Here is a 17,080-nt window from a genome sequence, read left to right as displayed (position 1 = left end):
GGCAGTTCATACTTTACTCCCCAAAACATGGCAGATGAATAAAACATAAGAAAATTTGAATGACAAGCCTGTCTTTAAGAAATTTTCCTGGCAACAACACAAATTCTGAACCTCATCTTTTAAATTTCATTTCCTTGGTGAAGTCATCTGTGAATCCTGCAAAGACAGAAAGAACCACTTGCTCCTGGTGGCCAGGTTTCTTTCATAGCCTATGCTCCATGACAGTATCATAATTCTTTGTTGATATTTGTTACCCTCAAGAATGTGAGATAGGGAGACCACCCCCTCCTGCTCCAGACTGGGAGGCAGGAGGCTGCTTAAAGATGTCAATGTCACCAGACAGCACAGGATTCTTAACAAATCTAAGATGTATTTGTCCATCAATTCCTAAACAAGAGGCTTGGTATTTTCAATCTTAGTTTTATTGAGGACACTGAATATCTCAAGGACTTGGAGTGGTATTGTTTGGGCAGAGGTTCATTTGGCCTTAAGAGAGGTTAATTAATTAGACACTACATTTTAGTTCTTGCTAATTAGAAAGAGCTGCCAAGAAGAATTAAAGTGCAATTTGTAACTCATTTTGATTGTCCTTCTTCATGACCCTACCTGAGCTAAAATGTGGAGGTAAAAGGAGAGGAAAGCTGGAAGTCAGAAGACAACTTGAAAATGGCCTTGGGTCACAGCAGTGACACAGAGAAGGACCAGAGTTGGGACAGGGTGACACCTGCTCCCAGACTCAGGTGCTAAGGAGCTAGGGGGTTGGGGGATAGGGAGGCTGCTGAGGTCCTGGAGGATGAACTGGGGGAGGTCCTTGGGGTGCACTGGGGGAGGCAGACCTGCTCTGAAGTCCACCTTCCGGCTACACCGGTGTCCTCATAGAGGATCTGAGGCAGGTTTCCACATGCTCTAGACCTGGGACAGCAATTCAGTGTGGGAGCAGGTGAGCGAGAGGTTGAAGAGAACTAAGGGGAGAAGCATATGGCAGCTCTCAGGATGCAAGTTCAAGGCAGGAGCAATGTCCAAGACAGTGCCTCAGAGGCCTCAGGGATGAAACCACCTGCATTCCACCGAACCCCAGCTGTTGTCCTGTGAGATGGGCGTGGCAGTAACAATGGCTCACTTTAGGGATGGGGAAAATGAAGGCGGGAAAATGAAGGTTCAGAGCGAGTGTCTCTACTAAGCGTCAAATGCTGGTGGTTGGTTGACCTAGCCAGCATAAACTGTCAGATCTATGTGCTCTCACTCCCCAGGGCGCCCTTTCCCCGACGTAGCTCCTTATTACAAAGGCGAAGGAAGCGTGGGCACTGATATTTCATCCCTGAGCCTCCACCACCACGGGTCACCTGCTGTCACCTCGCTGCCCTCCCAGAAGAGCAGGGGAGGGGGAGGGGCATGAGGGTCGTCAGAGCAAAAAGCTGATGATAGGGTTAGACCGAGGACGCCCAGGGTCTTCAGCCGCCAGAGCAGGAATGTGCGGAAAGCTTCCTAAAGAAACGCCTAGTCTTGCGTTCCATAGATTTCTCTGCCCTCTCTGTGCCTCCATCCGAATTGGTACAACCCCAAATGCAGTTGATAGCCTTGACGTCACCGCCATTCAATTTGTTGGACGCTGGTGGATTTCAAGGCCGATTCCCTTGGTGACCAGGCCAGTGGAAAGCCCTCCCGCCCCGCGCGGGGGGAGAGGCACTCATGGGCTTGTGAATTCACTCTTGGGACTAGCGAAACTCCAGTCCTCTTGACCTCAAGCGCGTCACTGGACAGCCTCTCCCTTTTTCCTGTTCTCCCAATTTCTTACCAGTTTGTTCTTGGGAATGGCAAAGCTCCACATGCTTCTGGGTCATTGGGCGGCCTTCCCTTTTTCCCTGCTCTTCCCTGCCCCCTTACCCGGGATCCCAGGGCTTCCCACTCTCTTTCTCCTCCCGCTTGCCCCTGAGCTGATTCCAAAAGGAGAACCCACCCACGCAGTAGGATGGGTGGGCTTCCCGGTAGGGAGAGCTGGGCGGGGCTAGAGCATTCAGTCACTTAACAAATAACTGCGTTTTTGCTCTGGTTGAAGCACGGGTAATCACTGTGGAACAGGGCACCAGTCAGAGCCTCGTGGGGGAGACAAATGCACCAATGAAAGTGCCAGGATGGTGAGCTGCGACAGGTCTGGGCTGTTGGGGTCAGAAGTCTGTACTTGGTGGTGAAGGAGTTCATTAATAAAAATCCACAGGACTCATTTGCCACTCTCGCCTGGGCTTTGGCCTCAGAGGCAAACCCTTCCTGAGACTGTCCTCTAGGCTGGGAATTGCGCCCGAGAGTTATAGGCAGCCAGTGCCACCACCTGCTTCTTTAGGAAAAGAGCTGGAGGCTTGAGGTCCGAGAGGCTGTGGCGCTGTGGCGCGCTCCGGACTCCCCGACCCCACGTTTGCCCGCGTGACCCTACCGCCCCCACCTGGAGGGACACCCTGCTTGGAGTGGACCCAGTCGGGTCCCGCCCGACGTCTGCCCGTAGGGGCCGCATCCGCCGCGCGCCCGGCACCTCCCACGGCTTGCTTCGCTCCTCCTCTCTCCTGGTCGCCAGTCCTGCGCTGCGGGTTCAATCCCCGCGGACACTGGAAGTGCGGGGACCGAAGCGCGGCTGACCGTCTGCGCCCTCGCTCCCCACGCCCTTGCCACCGAGACCCGGCCGGGGGCACCTGCGAGCCGCGGGCACCTCTCCGGGGCGACCGCGGCGGGCTGACTGGGCATGCTCAGGAGCGGGGCGGCCGGGCGCCGCGGGAGTCAAGCGCATGCACTCGCGGGGCCAGGGGCCGACCGTCCAGGGGCGCGGCGTGCAGGCGGCCGCTCTGGCCGACGCCCTGGCCAGCTTGGGCAGGACGCGAGCCAGGATGGCCTCCCTCACGGCATACGGTAACGGCGGGCGGTCGCTGGCTCTCGGGGAGGCTGGAGCGGGCGGGGCCGGGAAGCCGTCCGAGCACCCCGGGGAACTTCGGGGTTCGGCTCCCGGGAGGGTCAGGACGGAAGGGAGGGGGGGGTGCAGCGCACGGGGGCGTGGGACTGGGGGGCGGGGTGGCGAGGCTTTGCGGGTTTGGAGTTGCCTGAAACCTGGGAAGGGGGTATTAGCAGAAGGAGTTGATGGAGTAAAAACGCCTGAAATGTAGGTGTCTGGGAGCTTTGGGTCTCCAGAAAAATTCCACTCGCTTCAGACCACAGAAGGGAAGGGATAGGGTGTTAAGTTCGTTTCTAGCGGTGCGAGGCTTGGAATTAGGAGGTCTTCGTTCAGTCAGGGCTTATTCTGTCCCTGACTGACCTTGGGCAAGTTATTTAAACTTTTTTTTTGTTTTGTTTTTGTGTTTCTCCATCTGTAAATTAGAAATGAGAACATCTCTGACAGATGCTATGGGGTTAAAATAATATGTACCAAAATACGTTTTTAATGCAAAAAAAAAATCAGCTTGGAAATAAAAGTTCCATGGAAATGGAAGGCATTACCCCCCCACCACCACCACCCCATTTTGGCTAAAGAAATATATATTTTTATTATTTCTTTAAAGGCATTGCAGAATTCTAAGGAAAGCAAAATCACAGTATGAAGGTTTCCAGCTCAGCTAGAAATCCCAGCGCACTGGGGAAGCCCACAAGGCTTTTTATCAATATTACTGCTTGTGGGAAAAAAGCAATTCTGTGTAGACCTTTGTCAGAGATGCTGCTGAGATTGGTTATAGGAGGCTGAAACTCAAGTAGACCTCCCCCACCCCCTTCCTGGGCTTGCGATCAGTTGCTGTGATAACATCTAGTTTTGGCGTTTTAAACGTGAAGATAATGAGAATTGTTGGAGAAGGTTTTGCGGGGACCTCTCCAAGCCTGGAGTTCGTGGGAGGGAATTTGCTGCTTTTTGGTGTGGAGACTTCATCTCCAGGCCAGTGATGTCACCTGCCATTTTCCCAAGGTTAAAGCGGTTGGTCTTTCTTGGGGGGCGGGGGTGAATGGTGGGGGAGAATCTAAACTGTTTAAAATGATCACTCAGGTGGTCCTGAGGGTTTGCAGTTGATCTTTGTGAACTGATAAAGAACTGTGAGAAGATTACAAACTGCATACCACTGGTGTGTGTGTGTGTGTGTGTGTGTGTGTGTGTGTGTGTGTGTTTTAAACTTAATGCATCTTCTGCTGGGCTGTGAATTGTTCTTACTCCTCCTGCACATTTAACACATAACATTGTTATTCTTGGGTTACCATCGAAGGATAATCCAGCATTCTGATGGTATATTCATTGGCAGATATCTGTTTTTTACACTTTTTTCTATCAGAAGTATCCATTATGTTAGATTTTGCATGGTGCCCTGTGGATACTGTCAGTGATAGTAATAATCAGTTCTTTAAATTTCTAGAAACTTCAAAAGCTTAATTGGGCACCCAGGTAGAGAAAATGAATTCAGAAAGAGTGAAATTGTTTTTTGAAAAGCAAGTGTATTTCAGTAATTAAAGATGTGACTTTTGTGGGGGGGCAACTTACACAGGTTTCTCTTTAGGACCTTAAAGGGAACTAAAGTAGATTTAAATAAGTATATCAATTAGAATTTGCACTATTTTAAATATATTCTTCACACTTGTCTTCCTTCCTCATCCCTAGAGTGGTGAATACATTTGACCACAGAGTAAACATTAATTCTTTGGTCCATAGTGAAGTGACCCAAGACATGACAAGATAAGTTAGTCCATCAGGGATTCCATCCTGGTGAATGAGTTAAGGAAAAACAAATTTGAGCACAGTCAACATATTCCTTATCCGCTGAATGCTGTTGAGATCATTATCTGATGAGAGCTTGGTCCGGCTCTGGAACATTCTACAAATCATCTCTGACAACCGAACTGCTTTAAAAAAAATGTTCCCTTTCAGTTCTGTTGGATTTGGGTTTAGCTATCATGATGGGAGATGATCTAAGTTTCTTACCCGGGATTTATAGGTTTCAATTTTTATATTCATTTGACTGATTTAATAAAGGCCTTAGTCCTATCTTTAGCACCGGGGCTGCCAGGAGAATGAACAGTTATACTGTAGACTGTGTGTTTTAGGATCCTGAGGGAGAAATTTGGCTTATGTATGCATTTCATTAGCAGCAGCCTCCAGTAAACCTCATTAGCTTCCCATCTAAATATGCATTTTTGATCCTATATTGGAACTTGTTCTTTCACATTTTAGCATGAATTTTTACTTTCAGACAATCTAGACTATCTAGACTCCTATCTTCTAGAAATGTGAAATGAAATTCAGGTAGTCAGTAGCTGTAATATGCACTCTAACAAATATATGTTCAGTGGATGATGCAGTTTTAAAAATTCTGGATTTTTAATGCCTCAACCTTTGTACTCACTGCTGATTTTTCTTTCCTTGTCCTTTAAATGGTTTGGGTTCTTAACCACTTTTAGCTTATTATATAACCATGTGCATGAGACGAAGGATGGGTGACAAGTCTCCTTTAGAGAGAAATGACTGGGACTTGATTTGTTCTTGGCCATCCAAAAGAAGGCAGAGGGGCTGTGTTCTAGTCTGAACAAGAAAATGACTTGTGGTTGGACCTGTCAGCTTCGGATCTGAAGATGCTTAATATGAGGCTTGAGGAGCTTACAGAGCATAGTGGGGCTATTTAGGGAAAGTGTCTCTGAGGAGATATTTGAACAGAAGGGACAGAAACAGAATTTGAAATGAAGGGATGGAATGAACCATTCCATTATGTAGGGAAAGACTATTCCTGGCAAAGGGAACAGTAAGAGCAAAGGCCCTGGGGTAGGAATGAGATTGTCATGTTCAGAGCTAGCTAGAAGGTCAGTGTGGCTTGAGCAGAGACAACAAGTAGAAGATCAGAAGGAAATGTAATCAGAGCCAGTATTGTTCTTAAAACTATTCTTTCCTCATTTTCCTCCTACCTCTTAAGTCGCTTCTTTGTGGAGTCCCTCTGTTTATGTTGGTGTTTTCCTGGGTTCTGTCTTTGCCTTTATAATCTCACTCTCGACCGCTTGGAGGACATTAATGAGACACCTACCAAATGCTGGACAATGACCCTAAATGCAGAGCTAGTCCCATGTTGGGAGACCTTTAAATTAGGGTGACAAAGTTTTCTGCATTTTAAAGTGGAAGTGTGGGGCATGCTGGGACATAAATAATTGATAATGGTACTCTATATGAATGGCCTTGGTGAAATTTCACAAAAACCTTTAAGAAATTGGTCCAGTGTTACCCTGTTATCCATTTGAAGAAATTGAGGTATGGATAGGTCGAGGAACTTACTTAACCTCACATAATAAATAGGGAGCCCAAATATAGATTTAGAGAGTTTGGCTCTGGAGACTTGGGCTAAGGGTAGTTAGGATGAGGAAGAAAATGAACAAATGTGTGTGTGGGTAATTCCAGACAGAAGGTGTGGCTTAAGCGAAGTTTAAAGACCACTGGTGACCAGAAGTTCAGCATTTATGATTAGAAGAAGGTATGGGAGAAGGGTATAGTAAGAGCCAAGACTAATCATACAGCTTGAGTATGAAATGAAGCAGAGAAGGGATGAGAGCATGGGACACAATTTCTCTTCCCCTGACTTTGTCTTTATTCAGGTGATTTCCCAATGGAAATCTCCAAGTCACCGACTCGGAACTTTTTTGTGTGTGTTAGCTTGTATACCTAGTTGTGGGCTAACCTTCTCTATATATGTCTCTCTAGCATCTCAGTTTAGCTCAGTGTATCCAACACAGAATTTCCCCCCTCCCCCCAACATGTTTCCCAGAGAATAACTTCAGCTCTTCAGCTGCTGAGCTCAAACTATGTTTCAGGCTCTAGCCTGGACCTTGGACGGCCTGGATGAGTGAGATTTCATTCTTTCTCTCACAGATGGCGCGATCAGCTGGAGGAGACAGACTTCTAAACTGAGGATTATAATGCATTGCTGGGGGATGGTGGGGACTGGGAGGAGTGAGGGATAGGTCAAGAACAGTTCCCTGGAGGAGACAATGTTAAGAGGCTAATTGGGAGAAGGAGGGCATCCCAGGAGGGAAAATAGTGTGAACAAAGGGGAGACATGCTAGGGGGCATAAAGGCAGGTACCAGGAACACATTTTGGTAGAGCATGACAACCTGGAGAGGTTGACAGGGGTCATTGTGTTCTCTCTAGGCACCTAGGCCAGATTTCTGGGAGCCCTCTTTGAGTCCTCTGGAACATACTAATCATAATACCTTGGGTAAAGGGATTCACCTCCTGTGTCTTATTTGTAAAATGGGGTCATTGAAGTAGTACTGTAGTTGCATATGGCTGGTACGTAGTGAGTAGTCAGGAAGCATTAACTAGTTGTCACTGTCAATGGCTCTTCCAGCCAGTATACTCTCAATCACCTAGTCCTGTTGATTCTTCTTCCTTAAACTCTTTCTACTGTATTTTCTCCTCTCTCTGCCCACTGCTCTTACATTAGTTGAGACCAACATCATTGTCATTCTGACTGTAGCAGCAGCCTCCCAGATGGTTTCTCTGCCTCTAGTCCTGTGTCTTTTGGTCCCAACGGCAAATCTCATCCTGTATTCTGCTTATAACATTTTGGTAGCTCCCCTCTGCTCATAAGTCAAAGTTTAACTTTTCTCATTTGGCCAACACGGTTCTTAAGGAGCTGACCACCCTACTCTCTTGTGGTCTCAGCATCCCACCTTTTAGGGACATGGGTTGTTTAGCATGACTAATTACATCAGGCTTTCTCAGGTGTCTGGACCTTGGCCCATGCCCTGAAACATAGCCCCCTCCTCCCTTACAAGGTTCACTTTTCTTCCCTTCCTCTTGACTTGAGATGTCTCATGGGAAGTCTTCTCCCCCCAACTTTTCATGTTGTCCTATGGATATTCCCCTCTGTGGGCTGTAATATCCCAAAGGACAAGGAACATATCTTGTATCTTTGTAATCCTGCACTGTGCCCTGCACAGTACCTGACGCATAATAGGAGATCAATCCTTGGCTGTCTGACTGACTGAATGGACTATATCAGGGGGGCAGTGCACTGCATACAAGTTTTTAAAACCTCACTTTCCTATGCAACTAACAAGCAAAAGGACTTTTACCCTTCAGAAAAGAGGAACAAGCAAAAGACCAAAAGCATCGACACCATGTGGTACAATCAGATGTATGCTAACTAACTGGAACTCATGCTTTATTTACAAAATAAATCCAAGGAGGTATTTGATGACTTCTCTTATTTTTGCCTTCTACCACCTGGCATGCTTGTTATTATGCAATGCAGAGACTCATGGTCAACATTGATTAGGATCCTTTTGATTAAGAAGCTGCAGCAAAACATGTACACATTATTCTTTGGCCTTCAGTCTCCACATTTTAAAAGTCTCTTTCTGGGGTAAGATCAAATTAAAATTTTATTTTGATGCTGTGAAGAAGCATTTTGATCTTTTCTTTCAAAACACTATGTTCTTGGGGCTCCTGGGTGGCTCTGTTAGTTAAGCGTCTGCCTTTAGCTTAGATCATGATCCTGGGGTCCTGGGATAGAGCCCTCTGTTGGGCTCTCTGCTCAGCGGGGAGCCTGCTTTTCCCTCTCCTTCTGCTGCTCCTTCTGCTTGTGCTCTCTCTCACTCTCTCTCTCTGTCAAATAAATAAATAAAATCTTAAAAAAATTAAAAAACACTATGTTCTTTGTAACAGTCATGTGAAGTCTTCTATTAGAACATAGTCCTAGACAAGTAGTTCACAGCTACTAAGGACGCTTCTAGAACAGACAATTGAAAATATGTTTTGTGAGTGCTCACTCTGTTGTAGGTTCTGGAGGTAAACAAAAACCAAAAACTACTTGTTTTCCTCAATCTTACATTTACTAATAAGAAATGGATCTTTACCTCCTGGAAAAGTGAAATAGAATGTAGGATTTTCAGCACTGAAGCAAATAGGTAAAGGGGGAAAGAAAGGAAAGGAAAGGATTTTTTCTAATTAGGCTTCAAGACAGGGCTTTTGTAGCTGTGGAGACTGTGACAGTGGAATCAAAGGGAAGCTGAGATAATGAATATCAGGCACAGTGTTTAAAATTCAGGAACAGTGATTAAAATTTTTGAAAGCTTACTAAAGGCTTTGGCAAACATTCATTGTGCCTTCTATGCATTAGGCAGAGCTGGGCACTATGGCACAAGACACTGCCGTCTAGGAGTTTGGGTCTAGCTCAGTTCCCTTGGGGGATGCAGAGGCTGCTACTACCAATATTGTTACAACTAGTGCCTGTCCTGCTTGTCTCCTAGTGCTATTGCCAAAATCACATGAAAGAGCAAATTCAGGCATTTATGAAAACTAGAAAGCCCTATAGCAATTTAATATACAGCATTATGTGTTGCTTTTATTGTAGTAATAAAGAGATCTGGTATAGGATCTGGTATAGGTTTATAGGAAGTGCTGTGTTGAGTGGAAACACACTTACTGCACTTTGACTGATTCATCAGCACCTTAGTGAGACCTCCCAAGACACCAGTTCCTGCTGGGGGCCAGCTTTGTCTACTGTATGTGGTGGGCAGTCAATACTTTTTGAATGAATGAATTTCAGTCACAGTGTAAAGGAGGAATTTAAAGCCCAGGGAAGTTAGCTGATGATATACAGGTTATATGGCTAGGAGGAAAGGCTGGGTCTTGAATATTAACTTTTCTGTAAGCCTATAAAATATATAACAAATGTGGAATAGATCACATCAATATTTCTGAGCAATAGATACATGCATATGTACATACACATATTATATATATATACACATACATATATTCTACTAGTAGGTTCTCTAGAGCCTTTTACAAACAACATAAAGTGATTCTTTAAAAATTAAGATGCAGTAGGCAGCTCATGCTATACAATGAATATGTATTTTATAAATTATTTCCAGTGCACTAGTGTGGATAGTTACAAAAGGAATTGTATAATGTTTGTTTTTGTAGAGCTTGTAGTTATGTATCATTTTTCTTTTTGGTGAATTCTTGTTTCATCTGTTCACATGTATAAGTAGATTTATGATATGATTTAAAGGGTTTGGTGAAAATATTTTCTTTCCTTTTTAAAAAATCCCCTTCCTTTTATTGTTGGCGAGATATTTCCCCAGGCTTTGTGGATTCCAGAGGGGGGCTATACCTGTCTGCAGTCCCTCTACCAGCAACGTTGGCACTAGCTGAAAGTCTTTTCAAAATACAATTGTCAATTTTATCTCAGTAAAACTTAAAGGAAGAAAAAGAAAAGAAATACCAAATTAAAGGCCCACCCAAGACCTACTAAATCAAGATCTTTATTTTTTTTAAGAGGATTTTAATAAAATGCTCAAGTGATGTGTAATCTTAAATTTTCCTTTTTAAAAGAGATTTTATTTATTTATTTGACAGAAATCACAAGTGGGCAGAGAGGCAGGCAGAGAGAGAGGGGGAATCAGGCTCCCTGGTGAGCAGAGAGCCCGATGTGGGGCTTGATTCCAGGACAGGACCCTGAGATCACGACCTGAGCTGAAGGCAGAGGCTTAATCCACTGAGCCATCCAGGTGCCCCACATTTTCCTTATTTTCACTAAATTTTTGCTTGCTCAACCAGTTATTGTGTATTGAAGTCTCTCCATATGATGGTGAATTTGTCAGTTTCTTCCTGTAGTTCTATTAATTTTTGCTTCATGTATTTTGAGGTTATTTTATTTTGGGCACACAGAGGTAATATTTTTCATACCTTCCTGAAACATTGAGCCGTGAACCTTTTATCATTATTTATTGACCCTTTGTATCCTTAACAATGATTTTTGCCTTAACGCCTTTTTTATCTAAAAATAACATAGCTACTCTGGCTTTATTTTGGTTAGTATTTGCTTGCTATTTTTAAAATTTTTTTACTTTTAACATTTCTGTGTCCTTATGGTTTAGACATTTCTTTCATAAGTAGCATTGGATTTTTTTTAAAGACATCTTTCTCACAATCTCTTAAATAGCAAATATCGACCATTTACGTGTATTGTGATTACTAATATATTTGAATGAATTCTGCCATTTTACTTTGTATTTTCTTTGTCTTGATTTTTATTCCTGTGCTTTATTCCAATTTATTTCCTTTTCCTAAGTTAACTTTTCAAGAAAAAAAAATTATTGTTAAATCCTCTCTCTCAATTTTCCCTACCATCTATCTGTCTCTCCCTCTAACACAATCACCTGGCTTGAAATGCAGTTTATTTCTGTTGTTTCAATAACTACTCTTCTACTTTCATTTAAATCATGCCTAACAAATCTTATACCTACTCATTACACATTAACTAACTCTAAATTTAATATGTTGACCTCACCCCTGAATAGTCCTTTGCCTTTGAGGGTCCAGCTTCTGGCTTGTGTACTATTATTATTTAGTATTTGATTCCTATCCTTTGTTTTTAAGTCTCCCAAATTAGACATCATAATGATCATTTTACACTGAAAGTTTTTGTTTAGGTTTGCCTACGTATTTCCTAGAATTCTGCAGTCAGTGGAAAGACATAAGTAGGTGTAGTGCTTTCTTTTCCCCCCTGTGGTTAAGATGAAGGTAAAATACAGTAAGTGTTGAAATGGGTGAGGTTTTCTTTTGTTATAAGAGGGTTCTGTTAATGAGTATGCCTAAAATAATTTGAGACAAAAAAGTGTTAATTTTGTCATAAAATTTCTGTTAAGAGAAATATATAGGATGATGTCCACCTTGTTCCCTGTAGACTCTCAGTGCTTATCACATCAGATAAATGACTCTCAAAGATATAGCACCAGATACCAGAGGAATCCTCCTAACACAGCTTGTGATATTAGCCTGTCCTCCTCCTGTCTTCCCCTCTGTTCTCAAATATTTGTCTAGTGTAAGACAAACCTGGGTTTTAATTCCAGCCTCATGACTTCTCAGAAGTATGAGTCTGTGCACATTCCCTAATTTTGTGAGCTTCTAGTTCCTCATCTGTGTAGAGGAATAATCAAAGAGTTGTTTTGGAGCTTAAGTGAAATATGGATGTAAATTAAATAATCAGTGTTTAGCGTAGTGCCTGGTAAAGAGCCAAGCTCTCAGTAACTGTTATTATCTGATTCTACCACCATCTCCTTTTCTTTTTTTCCTTAAGATTTTATTTATTTGTCAGAGAGAGAGATACAGAGAGTGCACGCACTAGTAGGGAGGGTGAAAGGCAGAAGAAAATCAGGCTCCCTGCTGAACAAGGAGCGCCATGCAGGACTCGATCCCAGGACCCTGGGATCATGACCTGAACCAAAGGCAGTTGCGTAACCCACTGAGCCACCCAGGCGCCCCACCATCTCCTTTTCTTGGATTTTTTTTTTTTTCAGAATTTTCATTACTGGTTTGCCCTGTCATGATTTCTTTTCCTCTTTGTTTCTTAAAAACAATTACTGTGAGTTATAACACATATAAAAAAGGAGGCGAGAGAAGTTTGTAGTTTAACAAATACTTACAAAATAAATATTGTGTAATCACTACCTAAATCAAAATACAGAACATTTCCAGTACTGCAGAACCTACCCCCCTCCCCATCCCCCCTCCAAAATCAAAGTAGCTTCTTGTCCACCAAAAAGAACCACCATGCTGAGTTCTGTCCTAATTATTTTGCTACTTCTCTTTATTGTATTACCATCCATGTGTGCATCCCTAAACGATATAATTTAGTTTTACTGTTGAAATTTTTCATCAGTAGGATCATGAGTTTTGGGGTGGTTTCTTTCATTCAACAGTGTTTGTGGGATCTATCCATAATATTTTGTGTAGCTTTACTTCATTTCTTTTCTTTACTATATGACATTCTGTTTTATGGATATCCTTGCTTTTTTGAAGTATAAAATAAACCATAGCTAACACTAATTGAACACTTTCTATGTGCTGCCTTACAGGGTAAGTGCCTTTATTATTCTCATCGTACATATAAGGAAACAGAGCTACATAGAGGTGAAATAATGTGCCCAAGGTTTGGAACCAGGTGTCTAACTTAGATATTGATTCCAGAACCCATAAGTTTTATTAATCTCAATTATAGCCTCACATTTTCCCACTAGTTAACCTGATTTTCTTCTTAACTACAATTATCCCTAAAGGATTAAATGATATTTAGACACTCACTTCAAAAATTTAGCATTTTAATTTTAATTCCTACACGGGAGAAGTATTTTTTTACACAGAAAGCCATAACTTGTGCCGAAACTACCAGTCTTTATACTTTTGTGCTTTGAGTCTTTTCAGACTATTGCCACCAAAATTATGCCCCAGTTTTACCATTCAGCTTTTATTCAAATTTCAGTAGCTTTACCATTAAGTTTTATTTATGGCCTCTTCCTGAGCATTCATTCCTTATTCAAGCATCCTGTTTCTTTGTTGATTGCTGATTTCTGAGTATGCTTTTCTCCTTCATTTCTTTTCTTTTCTCCCCATGCATAGCCACTTCTGGACTTACGAATTTCTCTTTATATGGACTTATTTATATATCAGCTTTGATGCTGTTGACCTTATCCCTGGCAGTTCTTGTCTCTTCCAAAAATCTTTTAAGGACAGATCATTAGCAAAGGGTTTACAAAGAAATTACGAATGACAACTTTAGAGCAGCTAGATATGTTTTAGGTCTGGATCTTGTTGATTCAGCTGATTCCACAAATGTGTACTGAATTATTTGCTAACTATGCATTTGTGTAGCCAATTTATTTTTATTAGCCATATCTTATCAACTCCCCCACCACTAGCAAAAAAAGAAGTGAGATAAGCATTATTGTCACCATTTTCAGGTAGAAACAGCTAACAGTTTGACTAAATTCTAAGAGTTCTTGTGTAGCAGGAATGGGCTTCAAACATAGGCCTATTGTCTCCCAGCCCAGTGTTCTTCCTCTAATGAAGTTACACTAACAGAAAAGGGAAATGGTCATTGGTTTATTTTTTAAAACATTTCATGCATCCTTTTCTCTTTCTTTCAACCAACAAACAGGTACTGAAGATTCCACTGATGGCAGGCACAGCACTAGATTATGGAAATCACAAACTGAATAGTGCATGGCTATGCCCTTGACAAGCCCACAGTTTAGATCTGTGTAAATCAGTGCAATTTCTCCTGCTCAGTGCTGGCGTGGGGGCGAGGGGTGTCTGAGGATATGGGAGTACCCAGACATGCTCAGGAAGTACCCTAGAGAGTGCAGATGGTTTGAGAATGTTTCTTGGAGGAGGAGTTGGCCACATGAACTTGCTGAAATTATGTCTCCCACATTAAAAATAGTTCAAAACATTTTCTAGCATCGTGTTTGTGGATGTACTGTGGCCTTGACATAGTTTCTGAGGGCCACCACCATTTCTCTGCCCTCTGGATCACCATCTGCTTTTGTTAATATTTCCCAACTGCTTTCCAACCACAGGTATATAGGGATACCCCTGCAGGGGCCTCTCATTTCCTTCCTTCTGTCCACGTACCCGCTGTTCTTTCCTCCCAAGAGTGTTCACGTACCATACCATCTTCTCTACTGGTCTGCATCGTGGTCTCATTAAAATCTGATTCTCAGAATGTATCTTTGAGTGCAATTGACTTATTCTTTTTTTTTAAGATTTTATTTCTTTAATTGACAGAGATCACAAGTAGGCAGAGAGGCAGGCGGCGGGAGGGGCGGGAAGCAGGCTCCCCGCTGAGCAGAGAGCCCGATGCAGAGCTCAGTCCCAGGACCCTGAGATCATGAGCTGAGCCGAAGGTAGAGGCTTAACCCACTGAGCCACCCAGGCACCCTGCAATTGACTTATTCTTAATAATTATGTCCCCTAACCCCATAATTTTCACCATTTATAGATCAGAGTTTCAAAGTTTTCCTAATATTATATAACTTAATATTCCAATAGTTCCTTTATATCGGTTTGGTAACCATTAGTATGGTTTGTCTCTAAACTATAGAGTTTCATATTAGAAAATATATATTTACTTTGATATTTTAAAATCGCATATTTATGCCCTGCTGTGTTTCCTAAACAGTTTGAAGTAGTTCTGATCTCCATGTGGGCTCTGTTCTGCTTCATGCTGTGGTGTGGCCCTGGGGGCCAGAGCCATCTCAGCCTTCCCATCAGAGACTGGGGTTGGGGTGGGCAGGGTTGACGCCTGCTTGTTCTACCTCATGCGTGATGCGATGTGGGTGAAAATGCTGGGATGCTATGTCAGTGGAGCCTTTGGGTTTCTTTTGTCCCGAATGCCTGGAGCATTTTCTGTTCACAGTCATGAAGAATTTAGTGTGGTGTGTTGTACTTTTAGCCTCAAAGGGAATTGTTTCTATGTCTCTCGTCCCCACTGACCTTCTCCCATGGCTCAGTCACCCTCACTTCCGGTCAGGATGATTGCAGCAGCCCCAGAAAGAAGTCTCTTTGCCTGTTATCTTGCTTCTTCCAGTATATTCTCCATAAGGTCACAGAGTGATCTTTCCAAAGTGAAAATGGGATCCTTGTCTCTAGGCAAGATCCACACTGGTTAATGTGGTTTATAAGACCTGTCATAGACTAGCTGCTGTTTATCTCTCCTCTTCCTGTGCTCAGCTGCCAACTCAGGAGGCTGCCTATGGCCTCAGCCTCCATTCATGAGGAAGCCTCTCTGTTTGGATCTTTTCCCTCAGTTCCTCCCCCTTTGGCCTAGTCAGGCAGTACTCACCTTTAGGTTTTAGTTTATTTTTTTTTAAAGATTTTATTTATTTATTTGCCAGAGATAGAATGAGAGCGAGAGAGAGAGAGTGAGTGCACAAGCAGAGGGAGGGGCAGAGGGAGAGGGAGAAGCAGATTCCCAGCTAAGCAGGGAACCCCCAATGCAGGAACTTATCCCAGGACCCCAGGATCATGACCTGAGCCCAGGGCAGATGCTTAAAGGCATCCCTAGGTTTTAGTTTAGATGTCACTTCCCTGAAGCCTTACCTGCTACCCTCACTAGATCAGAGGTTCTCTCACCTGTCCCTGCACCTTTGCCAGAATCCCTTTTCACCCCCATCATAGTAACAGTGGCACCCCACTGAAATCGCCTGTGTGGGGCAGTCTAGGTTGTTTGCTGAATGTTCCAAGTGCCTGGCGCTGAGCACTAGCTAAGCATCAGTGAATTGAACGAATGAAGGAGCAGGAGACTGCCCAGAACTGGGGGCTGGCTCATCTACCAACAGTCACATATTCACACTGTGTTCATGGTGTCTACCAGGATATAACCAACCTTCTCTTTTATTTTCTTAACAGACAGAGATGTGAGCAGTGGGAGTTATAACCTTTCCTCTGCAACGACAGGCAGCTACTACAGTTGTGTCAGCCAGATCACCATAGGTGAGCAATTTTGACATTTTGTTTTATAAAAACTATTATTGCTTGGAAGTGCGTGGGGTGGAGGTGCTGAGGAAGAAGTAAGTAGAAAATCTAAAGGCGCCTGTATTTTCAGAATCAGAGCAGGTGCTCCTGGTTCACCTTGCTGGAGCACCCTCTTGTGGATTCTTACTGGTTTTGCATAGGTATTTTTGGAGGAAATGTGGTCCAGAGAGCCAGAAAAACAAAACAAAAAAAAAAAAAAACAAAGAAACCTCCATGTTTTCCAAGCATTTCATCATTTGCTTTAACTTTTTAATTTGTATATCACCTGTTTTATTATGTATACTTGATATTAAAATTGACTTCCTTTTTAAGGTTTATATTTATCTACTGCTTCTGTTGGCCATTAACATGCATTATTTTGCTTCATCAGGACTCTATGAGGAGGACACTGTTACTTTCCCATCTCACAGATGAGGAAATCTGATCTTTTCCACCTAGGCAATAATGAATGTATCCATGATTTCAATCCAGATTTGTTTGACACTGAAGTTCATGCTCTTAAACACTATATAATGGTTTCTCAAACCTCCGTAATGTGGACTCCAGTGAAAAGAAATAATAACGATGAACCCCTAAAATTGATTTAAATTATTTTTATTATAATGATACTTAAGTATGTTCAAACATAAAACTAAGTATAAACACCTTATTCATACAAATATCTATGTAAATCAAATTGAGTTTTAAGTTTTATTTAAATAAATAATTATTTGTTTATTATATTTATTATTTATAATAATTAATTATTTATTTAAATA

At 42.7% G+C, this 17,080-nt stretch overlaps 1 protein-coding gene across 1 annotated transcript in view; it reads left to right on the top strand.

Annotated features, from left to right (window-relative positions):
- The first annotated feature begins 2,807 nt into the window (after positions 1–2,807).
- ANO4 (anoctamin 4) overlaps positions 2,808–17,080 on the top strand; it is a 445,901-nt gene continuing 431,628 nt past the window's right edge. Inside the window, exons 1-2 of the mRNA XM_032346621.1 lie at positions 2,808–2,895; positions 16,197–16,280. Of these exons, the coding sequence (XP_032202512.1) occupies positions 2,874–2,895; positions 16,197–16,280 (106 nt within the window). The 5' untranslated portion in view covers positions 2,808–2,873. The remainder of the gene's footprint in view (positions 2,896–16,196; positions 16,281–17,080) is intronic.

This window comes from Mustela erminea, chromosome 6, assembly GCF_009829155.1.
Source record: "Mustela erminea isolate mMusErm1 chromosome 6, mMusErm1.Pri, whole genome shotgun sequence".
Taxonomy (NCBI): domain Eukaryota; kingdom Metazoa; phylum Chordata; class Mammalia; order Carnivora; family Mustelidae; genus Mustela; species Mustela erminea.
The sequence above is the reverse complement of the archived record's forward strand: the minus strand, read 5'-3'. Positions and strand labels throughout refer to the sequence as shown.